At 44.6% G+C, this 24,211-nt stretch overlaps 1 protein-coding gene across 1 annotated transcript in view; it reads left to right on the top strand.

Annotated features, from left to right (window-relative positions):
* The first annotated feature begins 18,667 nt into the window (after positions 1 to 18,667).
* The window catches only part of LOC146194946 (uncharacterized), a 31,425-nt gene continuing 25,881 nt past the window's right edge, over positions 18,668 to 24,211 (top strand). The window contains exon 1 of the mRNA XM_084596159.1: positions 18,668 to 18,853. Within this exon, the coding sequence (XP_084452285.1) occupies positions 18,743 to 18,853 (111 nt within the window). The 5' untranslated portion in view covers positions 18,668 to 18,742. The remainder of the gene's footprint in view (positions 18,854 to 24,211) is intronic.

The following is a 24,211-nucleotide window of genomic DNA, read 5'->3' as shown; positions in this document are numbered from 1 at the left end:
CTGCTGCAGTGTTGGCAGATCCTCGCACAAATACGTAGCGACTCTGTTTGGCAAGTGGTCGAAGCGGGGAGCAATACGATGGTGTTTTGCTTGCTCAAACCACCGACATACCTCGAGGACGCAGTCGACCGTTGTACAGTCTTTGCAAAAGAGGAGGTTAAAAGCATTAGCAATTCCCTTTAAGATGTGGCCCACGTTGTTACACTCGGTGGCGCTGTCCACTTTGCGCCATAGAGCTTGGGCGTTTGTACGTGTGACAGATGATTCCGTCGACTATTGTGCTCATGATGCTAGGTCTCTTGCACCGCAATTGATTTGGCTCCTATTTTCCAAAATGGAGTGGTGTTTTACGTTATCAAACGCGTCCTTGAGGTCGAGAGCGAGAATTCTCCAAAAAAAGGCTGGTTAGGGGGGGGGGGGGGTGCCTTCTCCCTTAGGCTGAAGGAGTATATCTTGGGTGGCTCCTTTTAGCACCGATCTTGTGTCCGATCGGCTTGCCAAAGAGATCCCGAAGCTTCTCTCTGCACATATCCTATGATGTCAGATCTTCGTGCGTCTCATGCCAGACGCGCGCCGTACCCGCCAGGTAGCAAGTGACGTTCGCTCGTATATAGCGAGTCAGCCTTCGATGTCGACGTCATCGGTGCCGCACAAGGCGCCAGAAACACGAGGCTTTGCCACGACGACAATGCGCCCTAGGTTTGCCGCTGTAAAAAAGGCTGCGTCGGACAACATAGTGCCAGCATCACGCTGGCGGCCACAGCGCAGATCCAGATTGTGGTATTCGTGTCGTACTCTACATGCTCCAGCAACATGCTCCAACGTAGTCGCAACAGTTCGCCATCAGGCAGAAACTCGCAAGACAAACACAGCCTAGCTTCAGCGTCGTCGTTTTTCACTAGGCCAACCATTCGTCATAGTCTCTGTGACTGCGTACTGTAAGAATATCGTGCTTACCAGAGAGGAGAGGTGCTGGGCAAAACAGAATTGGGTCACCACGTGGAAGCGGCTTCGTAGGATTGCCGGCGGTGATGAAGCACCGCTAAAGGCGGAAGCACACTCTCCTAACAGCTTACAAGCTGAGAATGAGATGGAAGCGTTCCTTATGGATGGGGAAGAGGACTGCCTGCAAGGATTCGGAGACAGCGGCATTTCTTTCAAAATTCGATAACTACAGAGTCGGATCTAAGCATTTGAAAAGGTGGCCAAAATAAGCAAACACTCAAGTGTTTTGAATTTTTGTGAGGAGAAAAAGCAATGGCGCCTTAAACTCTATTCACTAGCTAGAGTAGCGCTTGCTGTGCAATCTACACAAGTCATCGTCGAGAGAGCATTTCCTTGACTAGGAATTCCAGCATTGAAATCGGACGCCGGCGGACATGCTCGGCATGGCCTCCTGCGATCATCGACGACGGCTTATACTAAAGGCGGACGACTCTCAGACTTCAAGAGATGATCACCAAAGCAACGGAGCTTCAGAGGAACACTGGGTTTTGGACGTTAGGCCTATTTTCTGTTTTTTATCGCCATTTCTGTGCCGCCTAGTGGGGGCCGAGCATTCTGCCTAACGGTAGGCCTATCGCCGGTGGTCGGGAACTCCCGGACGCACGCAAGACGCCGGAACTGGCCGAGATGACTGTTTGCGAGAAGGAACGACAGCAGAATTGCGTCGATATGACGGCACCAGAAGCTGAAGCAGAAACGTCAGGTTTTCAAATTGGCTGGTATACACTAGAAGAAAAAAAGGTATGTGCCGGAACAAGATGGCGGCGATAGACGTGCGCAGCAGCAACATAGCTTAATGAAATTCAGGCCCAAACTAAGGTAGACGTTGACGGAGAAAGCGGTGGAAAAGAAAATGATCGACGTACCGAAAGGAGCTATAAAGCTGCTCCTCAGACCGAGAGGCGGCATAACGGCGAGGTAGGGGAACGTGGAAGGAGCGGACGTTGCAGATGCACTAGCGCAAAAAGCAGGGGTGGATCCGAAGGTGCTTATGAAGGAAGATCGATCAACATGATGCAACAAGCCATTCTCGTTGCATCATCGAGCGAGGACAGGGCTGTGAAGTACCAAGACGTCAAGAAACTGAAAATCAAAGGGAAGGCAGTGGAAGTGGACAACCATGCTCCGATGCCGGACGGCGCGAGCAAGGGAGTCACACAGGGAATTCCTATCAGCATGGAGCTAATTAGGCAAGCATTGTTATGCGACGCAAACCGGCCGATCTAGGGCGCATGGAGACTCGGGGACTCCCGCTCGCTGCTGATTCTCTTCGAGGGAAGCGAGGTGTCACAGCGGATGAAGTGTCTGAGATCATTTACGAAATGCTGGTTATACAAGAAGAAGCTGGAGATGTGCGTGGCGTGCGGCCAATTAGGACACAGAGTCGACGTGTGCCGGGACCCGACGAAGATAAAGTGCCACGGCTGTGGCAAAGAGAATCCGGAGCAGGGACACACGTGCACCCCAGTATGCCAGCTATGTGGGGGAGCCCACATACTGGGCGACCGGCGACAGCAAGTGTATGAAGATATATAGAAAGCCATACGTGGCGTCGAAAGATGCAAATAGGCGAGAAGATGGGAAACATGGAATAGAGCACCCCAAGAACGGACCCAAGAGAAGGCCCATATCCGGGACCAAGTCCAGCTTCGGGAAGCCCTCGAGATTTCGGTCTGGGGCGGAACTCATGGATCAGAAGGAGTTTCCGAGCCTGCCCTCCAGGGAGGACTTGGGACTACCCAAAGCGGGAATCAAGAAATCGGTAAGCTTCTTGAGCAAGGTCTCCCAAGCTAGCCCAGAAACAGTAGCGCTGAAAAATAAAAATGCAGAGTTAAACGCGAAAATACGAAAACAAGAGGCAGAACTAAAAAGGCAAGGAACGGAAATTGCGGAGATTAGCAAAATTAAAGCAGAATTAGTAAACAACAAGCCGAAGCCGGTAGGGCCTCTCACGCAAGCGGTAGCGCAAAAACCGTCGGTGGCGAAACCGGTGACAGAAGATGCAGAGGAAAAAATGGACATGGCGGTGGCTAGAACCCTTCGAAAAAAACGAAATGCAGGCGAGACCGACACACTTGCGACTGTTGAGAGGAAACTAACAAGTAAATTTGGAAGCAAAATTGATAGGCTAGAAACGCAGATGCCGGAATTGAATGTAAGGTTAAATGCTTTAGGAGACATTAAGGGTTGAATGGACCAGTTTTTAGCGCATCACCGATAGGATGGCGAAAATGAACCACGTAGTTTTTTACAATAATGGACAGGAATCATAAGAAAGAGAACGCCACCATTTGTCAATGGAATTGCCGTGGGTACCGACGGAAGCCAGCGCTATTACAGCAGCACTTGGAACATGTACAGGACAAACCAACTGCTATAGCGCTGCAGGAAACCGGAGGCAATCGGGAGGATACCAAAGCTTCTGTAGCGATAAGAGGGAAAAATGCAGAGTGACCACGCTGGTCAAAAGGAATACAGCAATGTTAGAGCACGACGTGAGCACGGGAGATATAGAAGCGGTTATGCTAGAAATGATCACGGGATGCAAGAGGACAAAAAGCATATTCCTTCTTAATATCTACAGCAACCCGAAGCAGAAGAAGATGAAATATGGAACGATATTTAAAAAAGCGATCAAACTGGCCGGGCCAATCCCGTTGGCGATCGTGGGGGACTTTAATGCGGCACACCAGGATGGGGGTACGCAAAGCAAGATCCGAAGGGTAGACTTCTCCTCGAGGAGTCCCAGAACCTCAGAATAATCTTTCATACAGACACGTGCGCGCCTACTAGAGTAGGTAGCATTGTAAGCAGAGACAGCGCACCGGACCTCTTCTTCAGTAGATATACTGGCAGAATAGAATGAGTAAACATCATGGAAACTCTGGGCAGTAACCACTTCATTGTAGCCACGAAGCTGGGAGAGGGATTCAAGCTGAGAAAACTCAAACAGGCGAGAAATGTGGAGTGGGACAAATGCCGGGCGATTCGCACAAGCCACAAAGCTAAGGAAATTGAAGACAGGAGACCGGGCAAAACAGCTGAGGGAAGATGCCAGGGACGCGGAAGCGGTAGCCGAAGGGAACGATGCACCAGAGATAATAGACAGCAAACTAATGAGCATGTGAAAGGAGAAAGAAAGGTTCGAGAAGAGACTGAACTCTCAAAAATGGAACAGAAACTTAAGGCGCTCGTTAGCCAGACACAAGAAAGAAATGGAAAAGTATGTTAGCAAACTGAACAAGCAAAATTGGCACGGCAGGTGCGACGAGGTGGAAAGGAGCATGAGTCTAGCAATGACATACAATATACTGAGGCGTCTCCTCGACCCGAGCAAATCCCAATAGGTAGCGAGCATTAACCAGGTGAAAGCAAGACACGCATTCCAGAGGACGGACAAACAGCTGATGGACAAGCTCAGGGACATTTGCACAGGGAACGCGACGGATGTGCGACAGACAGAATATGAAGGAGCGGGAAATGAAGAGCTAGACGCGGACATTACGATAGAGGAGATCAGAGCAGCTATTGCTGGCTAAGAACTTGCTCGGCCCCTGACCCGGATAAAATATCCAATGTCATGCTCAGGAACCTAGACGACAACTCGTTAGAGGCGATAGCACGATACAGGAACAAAGTATGGAAGGAAGGTAAATTGCCGGAGGAATCGAAACAGGCAGAGATGGTTCTCAACCCTTAGGAAGGAACCTAATTTGGAGAACCTAAGACCGCACTCGCTGACGTCGTGTGTGGGGAAACTCATGGAGCACGTAGTGAAGATGAGGTTAACGAGATACATGGAAGATGGAAAGATGTGGCTGCACGAGATGGGGGGGATTTAGACCTAAGCTCAGCACGCAGGATGTAATGATCAGACAAAAACATGACATTATAGACAAGAAAGGAATTGTAATCACAATAGGTATAAATAGTCTACGATGAGTTAACACATATACATGTGGATTTGTCACATCAAAATTATTTTAGACGCAGCACCTGTGTTATTGTACATTCCTTTGCATACTTTTTTCGCTGGTTGTAAGTTCTGAATGCATATCTATATATATATATATATATATATATGTAATAACGTAAGTCTTGTGGCCTTGTCAATCAGGGGTAGAAGCCTCGTCAAGCTACTGCGTTTGTAGATTTGCTTCTACCCTAGGTCTTGACCTCACGAACGCCTTCGACATCGCCCGACACGAGGCGGTGCTCAGAAGTCTGGAGGAGGTAAACGTAGGCAAGAGAACATACTAGTATATCAAGGGCTTCCTCCGAGGTATAGAAAGGCGGGGGTTAAATTCCAGGACGCAGAGTCCCCGCAGCATAAAGATGGGCAGCAAAGGTACTCCTCAAGGAGCCAGACTGTCCCCTTTCCTATTTACCATAGCGATGAGAGGTCTCCCTGCCATGCTAAACAAAATCCCTGATATAAAATTCAGCATGTAGGCCGACGAAATAAACATTTGGATCAATAGCGGAAGCGACAAAGAAATTGAGTGGAGTTTGCAAAAGGCAGCAGACGTAGTGGAGAGGTGTTCGGCCGAAAGAGGCCAGGCGTGTTCACCGCAAAAAGTCGAAGGTTGTATATAATAGCGACGGTAGGAACAAGAGAGAAGTAGAAATTAAAATGGTGGTGGAAGGCCTGGACGAGCCCAGGGTCGAGGAAATGAGGATCCTAGGCATGTTTATCAACAAGAAGGGCAACAACACCAACACTATAAAGAAATTAGCCCCATATGCAGACCAAGTAGTAGGCATGGTAAGGGCGTAGCAGTAAAGGGGACAGGACTAAAAGAATGGAATCTCCTGAAAGTGTCACAGGCGACGTAATTCGTCTAATCTGCTACGTGCCGCCGTACCTAAACATGAACAAGACAGAATTGGAGAAGATAGACAAAATATTGAGGAAATTCGTCAAGCGAGCTCTGGGGCTCTCCATATCCCCGCCGACAGAGCGGCTTGAGAAATTGAGAGTTCACAACAGATGGGTTTAGCTGGCAGAGGGGGTGAGAATATCCAAATTGGAACGGCTCGGCCAGTCTGAAACGGGCAGAACAGTACTCCAATGAGTAGGAATCCGGGCAGAAAGTAGCACGCACAAGATGGTAAACATCCCACCAAGAATCAGGGCCAAGATACGTGTGCCACCTATGCAGCGAAACATGCACCCCGAGTACAACAAAGACGAGAGCATAGGGCTAAGGCCTGCGAGAGGAAGATGAAGAAGCGACCGGCAGGCCAGGTAGCTTATGTAGACGCGGCATGCGGACAGCACGGGGCGGCTGTATCCGCGGTTGTCGATGGGGCAGGAGTAATAATGGTAGCGGTTTCGAGCCACACGTGAGATGCCAGCGCGGCGGGAGAGCTGGCGATAGCGCTCGCTTGCGTCGGTACCAAGGCCAGGAAAATTTTATGTGAGAGCAAACATACAGTGAGGAACTTTGGGAAAGAAAGAATCTCGCAAGCGGCCAAACGCGTCCTCGAGGCTAGGTCGATAGAAAGTAATATAGAAATAATATACATTCTAGCGCCCGAGTCTATTGCAGGAAAATGAGGCTGCACACGAGCTTGCCCGTGCTCTCTATCACCGGGCGGCCGTAGAGCAGCCCTCTAGTATAGACATGAAAGATAGCTGGATTTCATACAACGAGATCACGGAACATTATAAGCTGAGCAGGAGGGTCTATCTGCTGCCCGACCATTTCCTCGGGAACGAGGAGGCAATTGCGAAGAGAAGATTACAAAAGGGAAATCATATAAGCCCCTTCTGGGTATACGTGACAATTTCTAAAAAGGAGAAAAACCAGTCTTGCATAACATGCGGGGAGAGGGGCACTTTAGACCACGTAATTTGGGAATGTGCTGGTAGCCCGGGCGCCGAGCAAAATATAGATAGAGAAGCCTGGGAGACCTTGCTGCGGAGCGAGAACCGCGCTCAACAGCAACAGGCCATCAGCCTGGCGGCTGAGGCCGTGAAGCAACAATGTATCGTCACCAGACCTTAGTTTGCGAGGGTCCTGAGTAGGGCTCCCTTAGGTCTGCGTGCCGGGAGGTCCCGAAAGGAGTCTCATTTCGGTAGAAATTAAACGTTTTGATGATGATAATGATTTCCTGGACTAATGTATCTGTCACACTTGCTCCGTGGACACCAGCACCGCGCTGAAATGAAAGGAAGAAAGGGGGATAGAAAGTGGAAAGGAAGAACTAGGAGCCGTAGGGGAATACTAAAGAATAATTTCGACCACCCGCGGATTTTTAATGTGCACTGACATCTCGCATCATACGGACATCCTTTACATTTCGCCGTCATCAAAACGCAGCCGCCTGCAGAGCGTAAAAAGCGACTCATAGCAGCAGCCAAGAGAGAATCAACGTTAGAAGGCGAAGAGAGCAGTCGAGACGCCGAAACAGAGAGAGGAATGGCTTGCAAAACGCTGTTACCAGAGCGCCGAATATGATAGACAGAGCATAGGCGCCGAGATGGGGCTTATGAACAGTTCAGTCAACGGGACCCAATAGGCGAGGATCTGAAGGCATATTGTGTGACTGATCTCTCCATTCCAGTTTCCGAAAGTGGAACTACTACCCGGACATTTGAAGCAGACATTGTAAACAATCACACATGTTTAGTATGTGCGACAGTCTGTGGCACCAAATGCTCATACAGGGAAACTTACCTTTCGCTACGTATATCCTGGAAAAGCTGAAATAAGCCACAGCCATTTTGTTATTCATACTGATTATCACGAGAAAAGGCGGAAGACAATTGTGGCTTTTTATATTTATTGTAAGATGTATTTGGCTCTCTGGATTTAGTTGGATGACGAAAGAGCTGCTTTGAATAGTCGGGGAACGGGACCAATGGCTCTTATTGGACTCGACGTAATAATTCCATGCGGCGCTAAATGGCAAATACTGCGCTCATCCGTTGCGCTCGCCGGCACACACTGTCCCCATGATATAGTCAGATTCCACAGACAGTATGATTTCAATAAAAATATCCTATAAACCAACTTAAGGCATGTTAGAGTTTACGGACATTCCCAATTTGAGATGCGCTCATGCAAGTAATAATTATAATCTAAATTGACTTCCAGTGACGCAAAATGCAATATCAAAACTACGAAATAAGCCAACAAGAGAGCCAACATGACTCAAGATCGGCTGAAAATTCCGCATTCCGCAATGCAGCATTTCTGCCGGATAAACAGTACAAAATACCCGTTACATTTAGAGCGTAAACCGCTACCATGGTAACACTGACAACGTTGCTTAGTGCGCAACGAACAAAGACCTTATTGCTGCCTTGAAAAAAAAAGAACGAAACGTTCCACGACTAAAGAAAAAAATTAAAAGGGGGAGGTCTTTGATTTTTATCTTCAATTGATGAAAAGTAAATCATTGAGAAGAACACTTAGACTATTGTAACTCCTGTCCCGAAGTCACCATAAAAGATTTGATTGCCTTCCTCGTTAAAGTGACAGCGCGTGTTGCAGGAAAGTTGTGCCCGCAAAACTGGCCTCGTGAAGCTTCGGTCATAGATAACATTCTGGGCCTTCTTGCCCGCACCAGTGCGTAGCTTGGTTTTCTGGCACCTGCAATTCTTCGCTAACAAGTTGAGGCGCTCTTAGCTGCTCATTGAGGCAGTGGCCAGCCTGTGCCACATGTGAGGTGAAACTTGCAAGCAACACCCTTGAATCAGCTGAGGACGCGTTGCTTGCGCCCCAAAAAAAAGCGTTCTTTGGGCTGACTTATCTTGATCACTTCCTGCACAGCGTACGGAACGTATTCGAGGAATAAAGCACTATATTCATATAAAATCAGTTACCGACTTTCTTGAACTCTTCGGAGAACATGTGATTGTACGGCAGAATCAAAAACGGTATCCTCTGCTCACCAGTGTTAGTTGTATTGTAAGTGCGCGGTATGTTCAATGTGTAGTATATGTAAATAAAAGTGTTATATGCTCCAAAATAGATCCCTGCTGTACACCAACTGCACTACACCAGTTTTCATTTCCTTTTTCCAATCTATGATTTGTTCTTAGAATATGGGGCTGTATTCTTCCTTCAACAGATGTTTCTTTTACAAACGTAAAAAGTACCGTATTTGCAATCATTGCCTGGGCTGCATGGTTTCTGTTCTTTACATGGGGCAGCCTCTAGTCTTTCACTGATAATCAGAACAGTTCTAAAGTTAAGTCCACAAGCTTGCTTCCCTTGCATAAAATTCTAGTTTCAGTCTCCTCTTTAAGTGTGGAAGTAACAAAGTGAGCCAAAATGTGAGCCCAGTTTTATGTGGGAATGACAGCGACAGTGCGGTGTGTGGAGATTGCAGGTTACTGTACACATTGCTCGCTCTATAGACCTGGAATAAAGTTTTGTTTTAGGCACCCAGTTGATTGAGAAATTGAAGGCCATTCTTGTAAAAGGCGGGCCAAATAATAAAGTCTTCTCATTTTGCATTATGACTAGAACAAAATACATTTGAAACCTCGTTATCATGGCTTTTCCATGTTTCTACTTGGTAAACTAGCGCCACTCAAATTTCTGATGCAAAAATGAAAACGCGATTGCGGTAACAATATCCTGTGCGCAACTATCACTTTATAAGTATGCAATTTTTTTAAAGAAAAAACTGTGCTGGAATAATTTTTTCCTGAACTGTTTACGCTTCTTGATTTTAAACCATAGGGCTGACGGAAAAAGAAACTTCAAGCATGCTTTACGTTTCGAGCTCTTTAATTTTGTAAATAACCGAACCTTATGACCGAAAACTTGATCGTTTGGTTTATCTTAATCACGTATATAAGGATTGTAGGGCAGTACGAGTAGTAAAATCTGCCTATATTTACCTCAGAAATAGATCTTTGCAATTGATAAAATAAATTATTATTAGCTAGAAAACTCTATTACAGAGCTGCCTTGGCAACAATTGGCTAAAGAGAGTGCTTGTATACCCGCACCTTTAGAGCTCCCTAGAACTGCGCTCAATATTTTATGGTACAAATGACAGTGATAGGTTGCCGATGTGAACATTTGACATGTAGAGACTGACTACAAACTAGACGGCGGCGTGTGCCAATCAAAAATGCAGATGTGCAAGGCCTGGTGTTGTTTCATACGAGTTACTGCAAACATATGTGTTCATGTTCGTACTGAGCGTCGGTGGCTCAGTAATGCTAAGGAGCGTTATTAGTGTGAACCGCACAGTACTATAAAACGTGCCCTGCTGTGATCAATAACAGAGCAAGTGATGTTAAATTGACTACATCGCATGATCTTTACATTTGCATAAGAGTAGATGGATTAGTCCTATATTACCATAACACATACCTTGACAACAGTGCATTTGCTTAAATAATGAAGTATATGACCTGTGGGCTGTAACCGTATTAAAACAAAATGAAGCGTTGTGCAAAACCTTAGCACAAGGCCACGACAGATGAGTATACAACATTCTGCCGCAACAAGGCAAGTGATCAACCCGCAGGGGTGCCGCAGTGGTTACGGCGCTTGACTGCTGTTCCCAAGGATGCGGGATCGAATCCCGCCCTCGGCGGCCGCTTTTCAATGGAGGTGAAAAGCAAGGTGCCCATGTGCTGTGCGATTTCAGTATACATTAAAGAACCCCAGGGGGTCGACATTTCCGAGGTCCTCCCCTACGGCGTTTCTCATAGTCTGAAGTTGCTTTGGGAAGTTAAACCCCACAAACCAAACCAACCAATGGCAGGTGATAACCTGATACGTACTTTGACGAGTCTTTCTACATCGTGAGAAGTAGATGCAAAGGTGTCCGGCAGTATCTTGGCGTTATGATCTTTCGCGAGAGTGACGGAAAGTAAATAGACAACCTAGGCACGATGACTTTCGTTAAAGTGAGTACAGAGCTGATTCCATAGTCTGGGGTTAAGGTGCTCAGGTGCTCAGTAAGAGTTTTCATTTGCCCATGCAGGCAGTTGTGCTTTTGCGAAGAGTACGACATATGTGGGAAGAAGACTGAAAAAGAGTAGCTGCCGCGATTCGTTAGACTACGCAGGAAGCGCCGTGAAGCATGATGGAGAAGAGACACTGTCGTGTGAGATGCATGGGGTAGAGATAGTGTTACAGTGCACTACGTAGAGCAATATGTCGCAGTGGTAATTGATTCATTTGAGAAAGTCGATGTCAAGAAATGTTCAAGCAGGACGAACCCAAAACGAGAAGTGGGTAAATATGTGCACCTTCTCTCGAAAACAATGACGAAGTCGCTAGTCATATTTCGACGTATTGTTTAGATGCCGCAAATGTCCAACATTAACGACAGCTGGAACTTAGCTCGGCATTAGCACATAAATTGTAATGGTGAACCCTTCTTCGTTGCTGTGCGGGAATTTCATACGTTACTGCAATTGCACTCGCCGCACCTGCGAAGACGATAAGACAGCTTCCTAACATTCGGACAACACTTTTTCAGCGCGCAACACTCACTTCCCTGCATACATCTTGAAGCGAGTCACCGTGGCTACTGTGCCTGCGCCCACGTCAGCAACTTTGCATCCTGTGCTTCCACAAAGGGATATTAGAGCAACATCACGCAGGGAGCCAGTAGGCTCGGAAATAAACGCCTCTCTGTTTGCAGGGCAGGTTAGTAAATAGAAGCCCGCCAAAGGATCTTGTATCGATAAAGGCTTCCTACTGATACTGTGATGCCGCCTTGCCCACCTGGTATCAGATATGTCTTTTCGGTTGGGCATTCACTTTAGAGGAGCCTCTTAGTTCTGGCAACAACGAATCAAGTCATCCTACTGAAACTAAATGTCCATGCAGCTTCTTTCTAGCCCGATTGCGATTACACCTTCCACGTTTTTACTCAGCAAGGAAACATTGGAGCAAATAATGCAAGAAAAACGTCCTAAGATGAAGACGTTAGAGCTTCACATAGCATCTTTGAATCACCTGAAAGAGTGAATTTCTCAAAATCGACAACGACGGAACTGGAAAAAAGGGACAAATCTGCAATATGAGTTCATGAACTAGAAAGCCGGAGCGCAATTAATAACTTATTGGTTATGGAATAAAAGTAATTTTAGGTTCTTATATTACAACATTGAGCCTATTGAGGAACACAAGAGCTCTGTATAAGACAATCAAAGATGTCAAAGGAAGCTTCTGTGCTAACATGGGCGTGATAAAGGACAAATGAGGCAGAGACCTCACTGAAGCCTCAGAGGTAAAGAACAGTTGGCAGGAATACACAGAAGAACTGTACAAGAAGGACCCGGATGTGGAAACCCAACATAAGACGGTTGTCATTACTGATCTCGAGCCGGGCATCCTAAAGAGTGAAGTTGAATGGGCCTTAGTCAGCCTTGCAAAGAACAAAGCTAGCGGAATTGATGGCATTCAAGCTGAGTTGCTTCAAAACCTCAACCATGACGACGCTGTTAACGTTCTATATACATTATGTCATCAAATTTGGACAACCCTGTAGTGGCCACAGGATTGGGGGAGGTCAGTTTACACCCCAATCCCAAAGAAAGGCAGTGCCAAAGATTGTTCCAACTACCGCAAGATCGCGCTTATTTCGCATGATAGCAATGTGATGTTCAAAATACTCCAACGTAGGCTACAGCAGTATGTGGATCAGAAGCTTCCGGACGTGCAAGCTGGGTTTCGCAAGGGCAGAGGAACTAGAGACCAAATTGCCAACCTTCGCTGGATCATGGAAAAAGCAAGAGTGTTCCAGAAACCCATCTACTTCTGCTTTATTGATTATGCGAATAGCGTTTGACTGCGTAGATCACAGCAGATCGTGGCAAGCTCTCCAAGAGATGGGAGTTCCAATTCACCTCATCTGCCTCCTCAGGTACCTGTATAAAGGGCAAGAAGCCAAGGTCAGAACTGGGCATGGTCTTACTGATTGGTTTCCGATTGAGAAAGGAGTGAGGCAAGGCTGCATACTGCCGCCCTGCCTATTTAACCTATGTAGAGAGTATCATGAGTAAGGCCGGTCTGGAGGAGTCTTCAGCTGGAGTGAAGATTGCTGGAAAACGTATAAACAACCTTAGATATACGGATGATACCACTTTAATGGCAGAACGTGAAGTGGGACTCAAGAGACTTCTGGTGCGCGTACAAGAAGAGAGTGAGAAGTTTGGGCTTAAAGTGAACATTAAAAAGACTAAGATCATGGCGTCTTGCCCTATCAAGTCCTGGAGCATCAATGGACAAGAAGGGGAAGCTGTGACCGATTTTCTCTTCTTGGGCTCCAAGATTACCCCGGAAGGAGACTGCAGCCAGGAAATTAGGAGACGCCTGCTTCTGGAAAAGAGAGCCATGGCTAGCCTTGACCGCCTAGTAAAGAGTAGAGATATTACACTGCCAACCAAGATCCGTATAACTCCTGCTATGGTCTTTCGAGTTGTGATGTATGGATGTGTGAGTTGGACTGCGAAGAAGGCTGACCGCCGAAGAATTGATGCGTTTGAATTGTGGTGCTGCTGGAGGCTCTTGAGAGTTCCTTGGACGGCCAGAAGATTAAATCAGTCGATATTATCGACCATAAACCCTGACTACTCATTGGAGGGTCAAATCCTAAAGTTAAAGCTCAACTACTTTGGTCATCTGATGAGAAGAGAGGAGTCGCTCGAGAAAGATTTGATGATGGGAAAGGTTGAGGGTCACCAGAGAACAGGAGGCAGTGAACACGATGGTTCGATGGCATTCTCGAGGCGCTGCAGATGAAGTTATGCGATGTTAGGAAGATAGTGAGAGGCCGTAAAGCATCGCGTGTTATGATCCATAGGGCCACGAAGAGTCGGATACGATTCAACGACTGAACTGAACTGAACTGATACCACTACGAGAATAATTTCTCCTAAAAGCGTGCGCTTAACGTTTGGGAACTTGCGTTTGGATCACGGAAGAATTTCTGCTGATGGCTGGAATTATTAGAAAAAAGATATCGGAACTACCTTAAGCGCAGAAATATTGAACCGCATAAAGTCTATGCGATCCTTTATTTAGCTTTATCGATAATAAAATGTATTCACGAGCTACAAAAGAATACTGGCTATAAAAAATTCAAAAACTAAAACAAGCAAAAGACCACAAAACCAAGACAAACGGTCATATTCATAGTAAGTGGTATTTTTCACCGTGTTGTAAAGAATGGCGCCTAACTAGAAGCTGTGTTGTTTTCACATAACCTGGACGCAGTTTTACTCAGACACTCAGACAGATGTGATTAGATGAAGGAATAGTTTGTATTCAGAGTTTGTATCAGCAAACTATATAGTGTTTAGGAAAGAGCGCGACAGGAGATGGGGAGGCGACTACATTGTTCAAAAGCAAATTTCTGATTTTTAAGTTTCTGGTGTTCCTGCAAGTGAAATAGTGTTTGGTAAACATATGCGAACGGTGTGCGATATATCCTTGGCGCTGCCTATAGAAGGCCAAATCCTTAGTCGCTGCCTTGGATGAAATTAAATGACATCTCTACTGCTGTACAAAACCAGATGACAAGCTTATTTTAGTCGGAGATTTCAATTTACTGAGCATAGTGTGTCTGGTCAATCTCCGAGAGCAGTGGGTGATATACAGCATGGCATCACGTTTGATTTCAATATTTTACAAATTGGTAACACCCGCACCAGAGTCCTACAGGATGGTGCGCCAATTCTGGATATATTCTTGATGCGCAGTAATAAAAGAACTTTCAGCCAATGTAGTGACCAGAATTTACGATCGCCAAGAAGCATTTTTGGTTATACAAGACGCGTTTTTGAACCGAAAGGGTGACCTTCAACATTTTTCAAATTTTACCTGCTCAGATAATGAATCAATTAGTGACATCCTAGATACCCATTGTGAAAGTTTTATTTATAACATTTGTAGCATGGATGACCTGTTGCTTATTTTCAAAAACATCGTTTGTGATTATAGCCAGTGTATGTGACCAGTGATACACAAAGAATCAGATAATCCCAACCCCTAGATTACTGGAGAAAATTGTCTAAAGACATTACTATAAAACCTTCCGAAAGCACCGCAGGATGAGCGCAGGGAAAATGCGAAATTCTGAGCTTTTCTGCTGCACATGGCACATCGTGCGCCCCTTGTATCGCTTTTAGTAGCAAGGCCAGGGCTCGTGCCATACAGTAGAAATTTTTTTCCAGTTCCAGTGGTCCTTTAACCTTGGGACAGGCGGTGCGGCACCGCTCGTCGTAGTGCCCACTGTGATGCCACGAAGACGGCAGGAACGCTAGACAAGGTGCAGTAATCTCGCAAAATATCGTCGACAGACCTCGCAAACAGATCTCGGGCGCGTGAAATTTTCACGATCAACCAAGAAAAGCCTTCGCCCTAAAGTTTAGACTCGGCTAATTTGAAAGAAAAAATTGTGAAGTATCACAGAAATAAATCAGTCGATTATTAGGGGTATACAATATGCTACCTCACATATTTGTAAAAACTTTGCGTAATAGCTTCTGCGATGAGTTGCACAGGTGTCTACTTCTGTCGAGAAGTTTATAATACATGAAAGGATGTACGTGATAATGCCATGGTCTCTTCAGTATTTGATAGGCAGTTTAAGATAACTTTAACAGAAACTGATGGTTGCCTTTCACCTTTTAGCGTGTCCCCACCTTCTGTGTCTGTTGGTATAGGTTTCGAGCAGGCTATCTTGACTTTATATACTGAAAATCTGTGCTGAACTAAAAATGCCACAAAAAAGAAGACGAGACTGCGCCTGTGTCTCGACTTCTTCATTGTCATGTCCTTCTTTCACCGCAGTTTTTCAGCAATTCAAGTGTGCACCAACTAGCCCAAGAAGCGGTGATAAAATTAGATGTTAAAAATCGTCTGGATCAGATGGTATTCCAAATTCCTTTCTGAACCAGTACTCTGAGTACACGTCTAAGTGTTACTGCACCATTTTCACAGAATTTTTTGAGAAGGCGTTTTGCCATGCTATCAAGAAACTGCCAGAATATATACAAGTTCAACTGAACACCAAGATGGGGTTATCAATGATTTTTCAAAAACAATTTATTGATTAGAGAGGTGGAAAATGTAGATTACTTTGGAAACGGCTGTGCACATCTGAACAACGCATAAAAGGCAACCCTTTTCTACTTCAGTGCGCTGCGAGTAAAGTGTTTAAGAGCACTGCGCGTCTGCATTGTGGAAATGCGAAAGTCTCAGCGTTGCTGCTGTCCGCGGCACATCGCGCGCCCCTTTACTATCTTTTGCTAGCAATGTTAGGGTTCGTGCAGCAGATGTGGAAGTTTCATTTCTTTGCCGCGCGTTTGTTTCAGTGCTGTTGCAACTGCCAGAATTGCGATACGGCATCGATCTTGTCGCGTGGCATTCCCATAGCCACGTGGCATTCTCATGCTGCTTGACTGTCACGTGACAGAGCAATAAAAACGTAACATTTGTGATCCATGACTTAGCACAATTTGTGACCCACGATTCATAACTATGACTAAAGCTGTTTGCATGAGTCAGAACAAACCTTTAACCATGCTTTAATGAAGACGCATTAGCCCGACGTATGGCTTACAATACGATGACTCAGTCAACATGATAATGACATGACATACCGCTTACTTACCACACATGACGCAAATTCAGACACGATGATTATTAATTGCACCATCTTAATGTCTTATCACGCATTGTATTTTTCTTCAATTTCTTGGACACATTTTGCGCACACGTTTGTTGCCAAAACTTTTAGTATGTTTTCACCTTAATAATTACCTTGCTGAATTTAAGGAATATAAGGGCCTAGTGGAAGGATTTCTTATAACCTTTCTACCAAACTTATCGGCAATATATCAGCAGAGGCTCTTTGTAATCATTTTCTTGCGTCGCTCGCTTAAGTTAGTCATGCTTTGCACACATGCATGCTTTTTACACATATATAGGAAGAATTCAAAAGAAAGCAAAAAGATGTGTATACTGCACATACGGGCGGACGTCACACACTTACATCCTAAAGACTGGCCTATACCATCTATTCTTAACAGAACTCGCATGTGTCGCCTCTAGTTCGTGGTTCAATTAATTAGTAATCACTTCATTATTACACCTCCATTATCGCTACCTTTACTTCGGGGTATAGAACTCGAAATCGCTGTTCTTTTTTATTAAGCTATTAAACTCGCGAGTTTATTGTTTTAACATTCATTTCACTAAGGACAATCACTGACTGGGGTAACCTCAATGATGATGATGTTAGAGATAAATCGCTGCAGCTGATTGAAAAACACCTTAATTGAAAAACGTTAGACTTTGGCGCGGTAATTTCTTGTTTGGTACATTTCTATTATGTTCTTGTCTATCTGTGTTTTTTTCCTTTAAAGCTTTGTCCCCACCTGCCATCATTTTGTATACATGATTGAACTATCCATAAAAATAAGTAATTAAATTTATCCTCACTAGGTGATTCGCAAGCATTTGTAAACTGACAAAAATTCCAGCAACTAAGTTATCATGCTTGATTCTGTTCGACGAATTCATAGATCTACACGGCGACTGTGGAATTTACCGATGTGCATTAAAAAGGTGCCAGAAAAAAAAGGAATCGCTCCTTATAAAAACCGAATGTATCCAAAAAGCGGTCTTATTTGTAACACGACCGCGTTCGTAATACCCCGTGAGAAAAAATTGAACTATATTTTGGAGACATGGAAACAATACATGCTGCCACAGTTCTTGAATCAGCTCATGCAATGTAGGACAGCAGTAAGAAAAAAAATTCCAGGTATCCGCTGCAGCCATATAACTCCACGTACATCCTTACAATGGAGTGAAATATTGTTAACCTTCTCATGAAAGAAATGACCCTTTGTTTTTGTCTTACGCGGCATAAAAGTTTACTGTGCTGGTTATTTCATTGGTAACTGCGCTCTGAAGGTACGGGTTCACTTAAAATAACCAAGGAAGGCACGTCCACAGTGCAGGAAAAAAGAAAGAAACCAGGCTTCCGTTCCGTGCAGAAACGTTGGGTTAGATACGATGCACGTCAAGTGCATGAACTGAGCACTAGCAGCTGCTTTGGCACTGGGTTTATTTCGTCCTCGCCGAATGTTTAAAGAAAACAAAAGCTCAAATTAAAATGAACCTGATGACAGGGTACATACTAAGCTCCCTTAAACCAATCCAGCGGCAGTTACCTTGAACTATAAGGCCGCTTCTGGGGCTCGTAGCATTCCCACAGAGGTTACCGGGCTCTCGTCCTGAATAAAACTGGCATAAAACGGCATAAAACTGCAGCAGCATGGTTTCAGCAGACTGAAATGTTTTTGGCCTTGAGAGGTGACCCCTTGTTTGGGTGATGCGGGCTGACATTATGTTCTTTTTTGTTTTTCATTGGAAGTGTGTTATGATGGGATGCGGTATCTGAAAATAGTCAAGAAAGGTGCATCCGCAAAAGTCGTGCCATTCCGCACGAAAGAAAGCAAGAAGTCAGACTTCCGTTTCGTACAGCCTCATGGCCTCAGTTGGTATGCGAGTTAAGTACGATGAACTGAGCAGTAGCAGCTGCTCTCCCACTGTGTACAATTCGTCCTCGCTAGACATTTAAAAAAACTAAAGAATAATTAACTTGATGAAAGGATATTTAATCTGATCCTTCAAACCGTACCAGCACTAGTGCTCGGGCAATATAATAAGGCCTCCAAAGCTCATAACGCTCCCACTGAAGCTCCAGAATTCACGATACCAAAACGAGTGCCGAAATGCATTTCGCAGCAGTCCTTTTAGGCTTCGCGTTTTTTTCAGTATCTACTTCCAGCCAGACGTTCCCTGACAACAATCCAAAGCTTGGCCGTTACCAAAATGATGTCAATGTGAGTATGCAAGTGCCACTAGGGTATAGACACACTTCCCGCTCAGAGTCCAGAAGCAGTGTTTGCGTCATTCGGTAAATGGCAACTATGGTAAATCTGTATTTCTTATATCACTATTTTGGCTAAAACAATTCATGTATAATAATTCAAATTATGGTTTTTTTGGTTCTTTGTACCTTACAGAAAGGTGAAAATAAGTGTTTGCACCAGTAGCCGAAAGCTATTAAATTGCTTCAAGTGAGAAGTGCAAGTAATCAGGTGTTATCTCGAAGAAAACCGGAGCATGTGCCAGTAGTTGGGGAAAGGTCGGACGTTTAAGTCTGGACGGAGATGCAACAGCCCCCGCAATGAGCGTCGAATGCCGCAAAGCCCACGTTGTAGCCTTTCTTCTATGCAGCTTTTTAAGGGGCTGATAAAATCCACAATCACACGATATGCTCAAGACAAAAACGCGGATGCCTGGCTCGACATTTTGACGGTCAGTTTAAAGTTCTCCTAAAGGCTCGTACAGAGAATATGCGAAAAAACAGAATTTTGGCTCAGCATCACGGTTACAGCTAATTCAAAACGAAACGCAAAACTGAATTGTTTGTTCGATTCGCTTGCGCCAGCCAGTCCTCCATGACGTAATGTGCTGTTCAATGAATTTAGAATTCTCTCGCAAAACGTATTCTTCAAATGTGCACTTTAACTGTACTGTCGACAGTTTTATACTTAATCCAATTTAGTGGGCGAAAAGGTGCCACAGCTCTAGTGAGTTAACTTCGCAGCAGGCTTTAGAGATGGCGCAGAGTTTCTCAATTCTCAGGTTCTTATTCAAAGCTCTAATTTGTAATTTGGTAAACCAACTTCAAAATTATATTTAAAGAACTGTGACAGAATAATGGTTACAACTCTGAAGGTGAGGCCTACAGCATGCTGAACACATTGTTTTTTGATAAAGTTCGAAAATTACACAGTATTTAACTGAAGTTAGTGTTCAACTATAATAGTTGTATTGAGCAGCAATAATTTGTCTCAAAATCTAAACCTCTCAGCTTCAATGGCGACAAGTTTCTCTGTTTCCCTAGTCAACAGTACAGTATAGCCTTTTTCAGAAGAATATTGTGTATCGCTCGAACCGTTTGACACTGTCGTCCCAAGGCTGGAAATACCTACGTAGACCTGTCAAATGTTTAGCACAAACATCTTAGCAAGCTGTCTATCCTCCTTACTACTAAGAAATCCCGCACATAGCTTCACTCAGTCCACTGAGACAATATGGCCTTTTACGTACCTAACCTGTAATAGTGTGTGCGATTCAGCAGTTCTGTTAGCGCCAATAAACCCTATGGATATAAAATGAGCACCCGTAAGTATCGTTTAGAATATCTGCTAGGTGATCTTCAAACTAGATTAGGTTCAGAGTTAGAGCTTCGCAAGTTAAGCTTCCGATGACTGCTTTTATATACCAAAACCTTCATACCTCCCACATCTGCCTCACAGGTCTGTTTGTGCTCTCGATCTGGTTTTCCGTTGCCGTGGCAGACTCAGAACTGAGGGTTGTATGGCAGATAATTATATAGTTACCTGACCAACAATGCCCAAACCCCGTCCGATATACATTGCTAGTAGACTTGCGGAGCTGCCAGTCATTTACCATGCTAATAAACTCTATAATTGCTGATTGTTTTTACAGTGAACTTTCACAAGAAACTTGCTGTCGAGCTGAGTTGCTTTTTATGTCAGGAATGCTCTCTGCCTCGGCGCTATGGCTTCAACCAGTTCAAATCATAATCCTAACTATATCTAAGAGAGCCATACGCTTCCCAAAGAAAGAAGATAGAATAACAGATTGTGGGGCGAGTTGGGGCATATTACCCAGAACATGATGCGACAAACCCTTTGCTGAGTCAAATCGAAATTTTGTGTGTTTCAAGCGCGAACTAACTGAATAATTATACTCCCCAGTAAGTTACAACAGAAATACTACACAACAAAAACGTGCACCAAACCACAGAAACATGTGCTGTTAAAGACGAGCTAAATAATTTTGTGCCGCCTTTTCTACACTGTTCTGTACCTGTTTCCGACTGGGAATTTCGTTTCACAGAGAACATTGCTCTGCTACGCGGCCCTTTAGAAGAATCGCAAAGCAACTTGATTGAGCAAGTAGGCAAAGTTAGTTTAACAGGTGCTGGGTGAAAGCTGTTCGTAAGTTCTCGAACAAATGAAATTTTATGATAGCGTAGCTTGAAAATAGTTAAGAGAGCCCATTTACTTTGGGGTTCGTGACCCCGGATCAAGAACTTATGAGTCGACTACATCGATAAGATTCATCAGTATCTCGTATGAGAAGCAACCTAAGGTTATGAAAGGCAATTTGTCAGTAATCCTGGAAACGGGAGAATACCGCAGGTCTGTTTTACTGGGGCTACATCTGGTAGAAGCGTATGAGCTACTTAATAGACATAAGACTGGTTTGAGGGCAACCATGGTAGGATAGCAAATGAAAATGATGTGTTAAAACGCTAAGACAAAGAACTAAGCATACTTGGGAATGCACAAACATGAGCAAACCTAATTTTAGTCATTGAAAAGCGATTGGGAAGGTGCTGGGTCGATAACACAAAAGATGACCTTATACATGTATGTTAAAAGATAAGCTTTGCAGTAGAAGAAAATGTGGTAGGGTGTAGCAGAAGAGATTAGGATGCCTGAGGACATATAATTTCCACACTGGCTCTAGGCCAGATTAAATGAAGCACCATGAGACACCTTAGCCATTCTGTGGGCTTTGTCGGTTTGATGGCGATAATTGTCACTCGAAAATCATTATTCACTGCAACGCGAGAGAAGGGCTTGGACATGGGCTGTAATGTATTATTTATGACAAGTATAAAAGGCATTTGTATAACATAGTGTGCCGCATATGTGCTCATACTGGTTTCTATAGATCGCGACTGAGAACTATTACCAATAATTATGCACGAAATATGGTGGTGACTACACCTCATGTCCATTTTGGCATCAAGTACGATATGTCAGATGCTACGTAAGCTATTGTGTGTCCAATTTTGGGTCACGAAATCTTCATTGAGGTAGTACTGAAGAAGGAAAGAGAAAATTGAGCGAAGAAGAAAACAATGATCAAAGAAACCAAACATCAGAAAAAACGCTAAATGCAGTGTTTGGCGTCAGAGCAGACATTTCTCTTCCCCTGAAGGCGGAATTTTGTTAAGGGTCCAAAAAGTACAGTTTGCCTGCTCGCAATATGCAATAATCTACGCGTTAACTTAGGAAAGAGCAAGCGTAATTTGCAGTACTGGCCTGGGGGGTAGGCACCCAGTGCTGTCGCACAGGGTGCCATCGAGAACCGGGCGTCCATAGAACACTGCCTGCGCTATTATATATCGCCCGCTCCTGCAATTATCTTCCTGCGATAGTGTACCCCAAAAAGGGTAAGTGGGCGTACCGAGAGGCGTCCAACTCGGGCAAGCTGACACTGTATATCACCAAGCGCATACTCGCATTTCGCATACTTTTTATGGGAAAGTAAACGGGCGTATTGAAATGGTCATCATCATCATCATCATCATCAGCCTGATTATACCCACTGCAGGGCGAAGGCCTCTCCCATATTTCTCCACTTAATCCGGGTCTGTGCTAGCATCATCCACTTGACCACTGCGAACTTCTTAATCTCATCCGCCCACCTAACTTTCTGCCCCCCCCCGGCTACGCTTTCCTTCCCTTGGAATCCAGTTTGTTACCCTCAGCGACCATCGGTTATCCTCTCTTCGCACTACATGTCCTGCCCATGTCCATTTATTCTTCTTAATTTCCACTAGAATTTCGGTAACTTAAGTTATTTCTCTGACCCACTCTGCATGCTTTCTATCTCTTAATGTTACCCCTACCATTTTTTGTTCTATCCATAGCCCTCTGGGTTGTCCTCGACTTAAGTAGAACTATCCTGCTTAGCCTCCACGTTTCAGCCCCATAGGTGAGTACAAGCAAGCTGCAACTGTTGTATACTTTCCTCTTGAGCGATACTGGTAAGCTGCTAGTCATAATCTGCGAGTGCTTGCCAAATGCGCTCCATCCCAATCTTATTCTTCTTGTTATTTTCTTTTCGTGGTCCGGATCTGCGGTTACTACCTGTCCTAAGTAGACATATTCGCCTACTACTTCCAGTATTTCGCTACTTAATGTAAACTGCTGTTCCTTCCCGAGGCTGTTAAACAATACCTTAGTCTTCTGCATATTGATTTTCAAGCCTACCTTTCAACTTTTTCTGTCTAGGTCATCAATCATTATTTGCAGTTCGTCCCCCGAGTTGCTTAGCAAGGCAATGTGATCAGCAAATCGCAGATTACTGAGGTATTCTCCATCTACCCTTATCCCTAACTGCTCCCATTCCAAGTCTCTGAATACTTCCTCTAAACAAGCTGTGAATAGTACTGGGGAGATTGTGTCTCCTTGCCTAACACCTTTCTTTATGGGAATTTTGTTACTTTCTTTATGCAGAACTTTGGTCGCTGTGCAGCCACTATATATATCTTCCAGCACTTTCACGTACGGCTTGTCTACCCCCTGATTTCGCAATGCCTGCATCACCGCCGAGGTTTCAACTGAGTCAAATGCTTTTTCGTAACCAATGAATGCTATGTATAAGGGCTGGTTATATTCCGAGCATTTTTCTACCACCTGATTGATAGTATGAATATGATCGATAGTAGAGTACCGTTTCCGAAACCCTGCTTGATCTTTTGCTTGATTGAAGTCTAAGGTTGTCCTGATTCTATTAGTGATTACCTTAGTAAATACCTTGTACGTAACAGACAGTAAGTTGATTGGAATGTAATTTTTAAGGTCCTTAGGGTCCCCTTTCTCGTGAATGAGGATAATGTTTGCATTCTTCTATGGTTCCGGTACTGTCGATGACACCAGGCACTGCGTATACAGGGTGGCCAGTTTTTCTAGCACGATATCCCCCCAGTCCTTCAGCAAATCTGTAGTTATCTGATCCTCTCAGCCGATTTCCCCCTTTTCATAGTTTATAGGGCTTTCTTGAGCTCGTCCTTCGTCACTGGTGGAACGTCTGACTGTTTTTTCCTACCGCCAATCTCATTACGGTCCTGACTACTTTGGCTATTGTAGAGATATGTATAGAACTCCTCGGCTACTTCTTCAAGTTCTTCTTTACCGCTTTAAGGCTTCCCCCGTTCTTTACAGCATGCTCAATTTTCTCCATGTTATACTTCCTTATATCGGCCACCTTGCGCTTATTGATTAGCTTTGATATCTCGGCCAATTCGATCTAGTCTGTTGGATTGGAAGCTTTCATATTCTGGCGTTTCTTAATCAAATCTTTCG

The sequence above is a fragment of the Amblyomma maculatum genome, chromosome 3 (genome assembly GCF_055883805.1).
Source record: "Amblyomma maculatum isolate TAMU_Amacu chromosome 3, ASM5588380v1, whole genome shotgun sequence".
NCBI lineage: Eukaryota > Metazoa > Arthropoda > Arachnida > Ixodida > Ixodidae > Amblyomma > Amblyomma maculatum.
The sequence above is the reverse complement of the archived record's forward strand: the minus strand, read 5'-3'. Positions and strand labels throughout refer to the sequence as shown.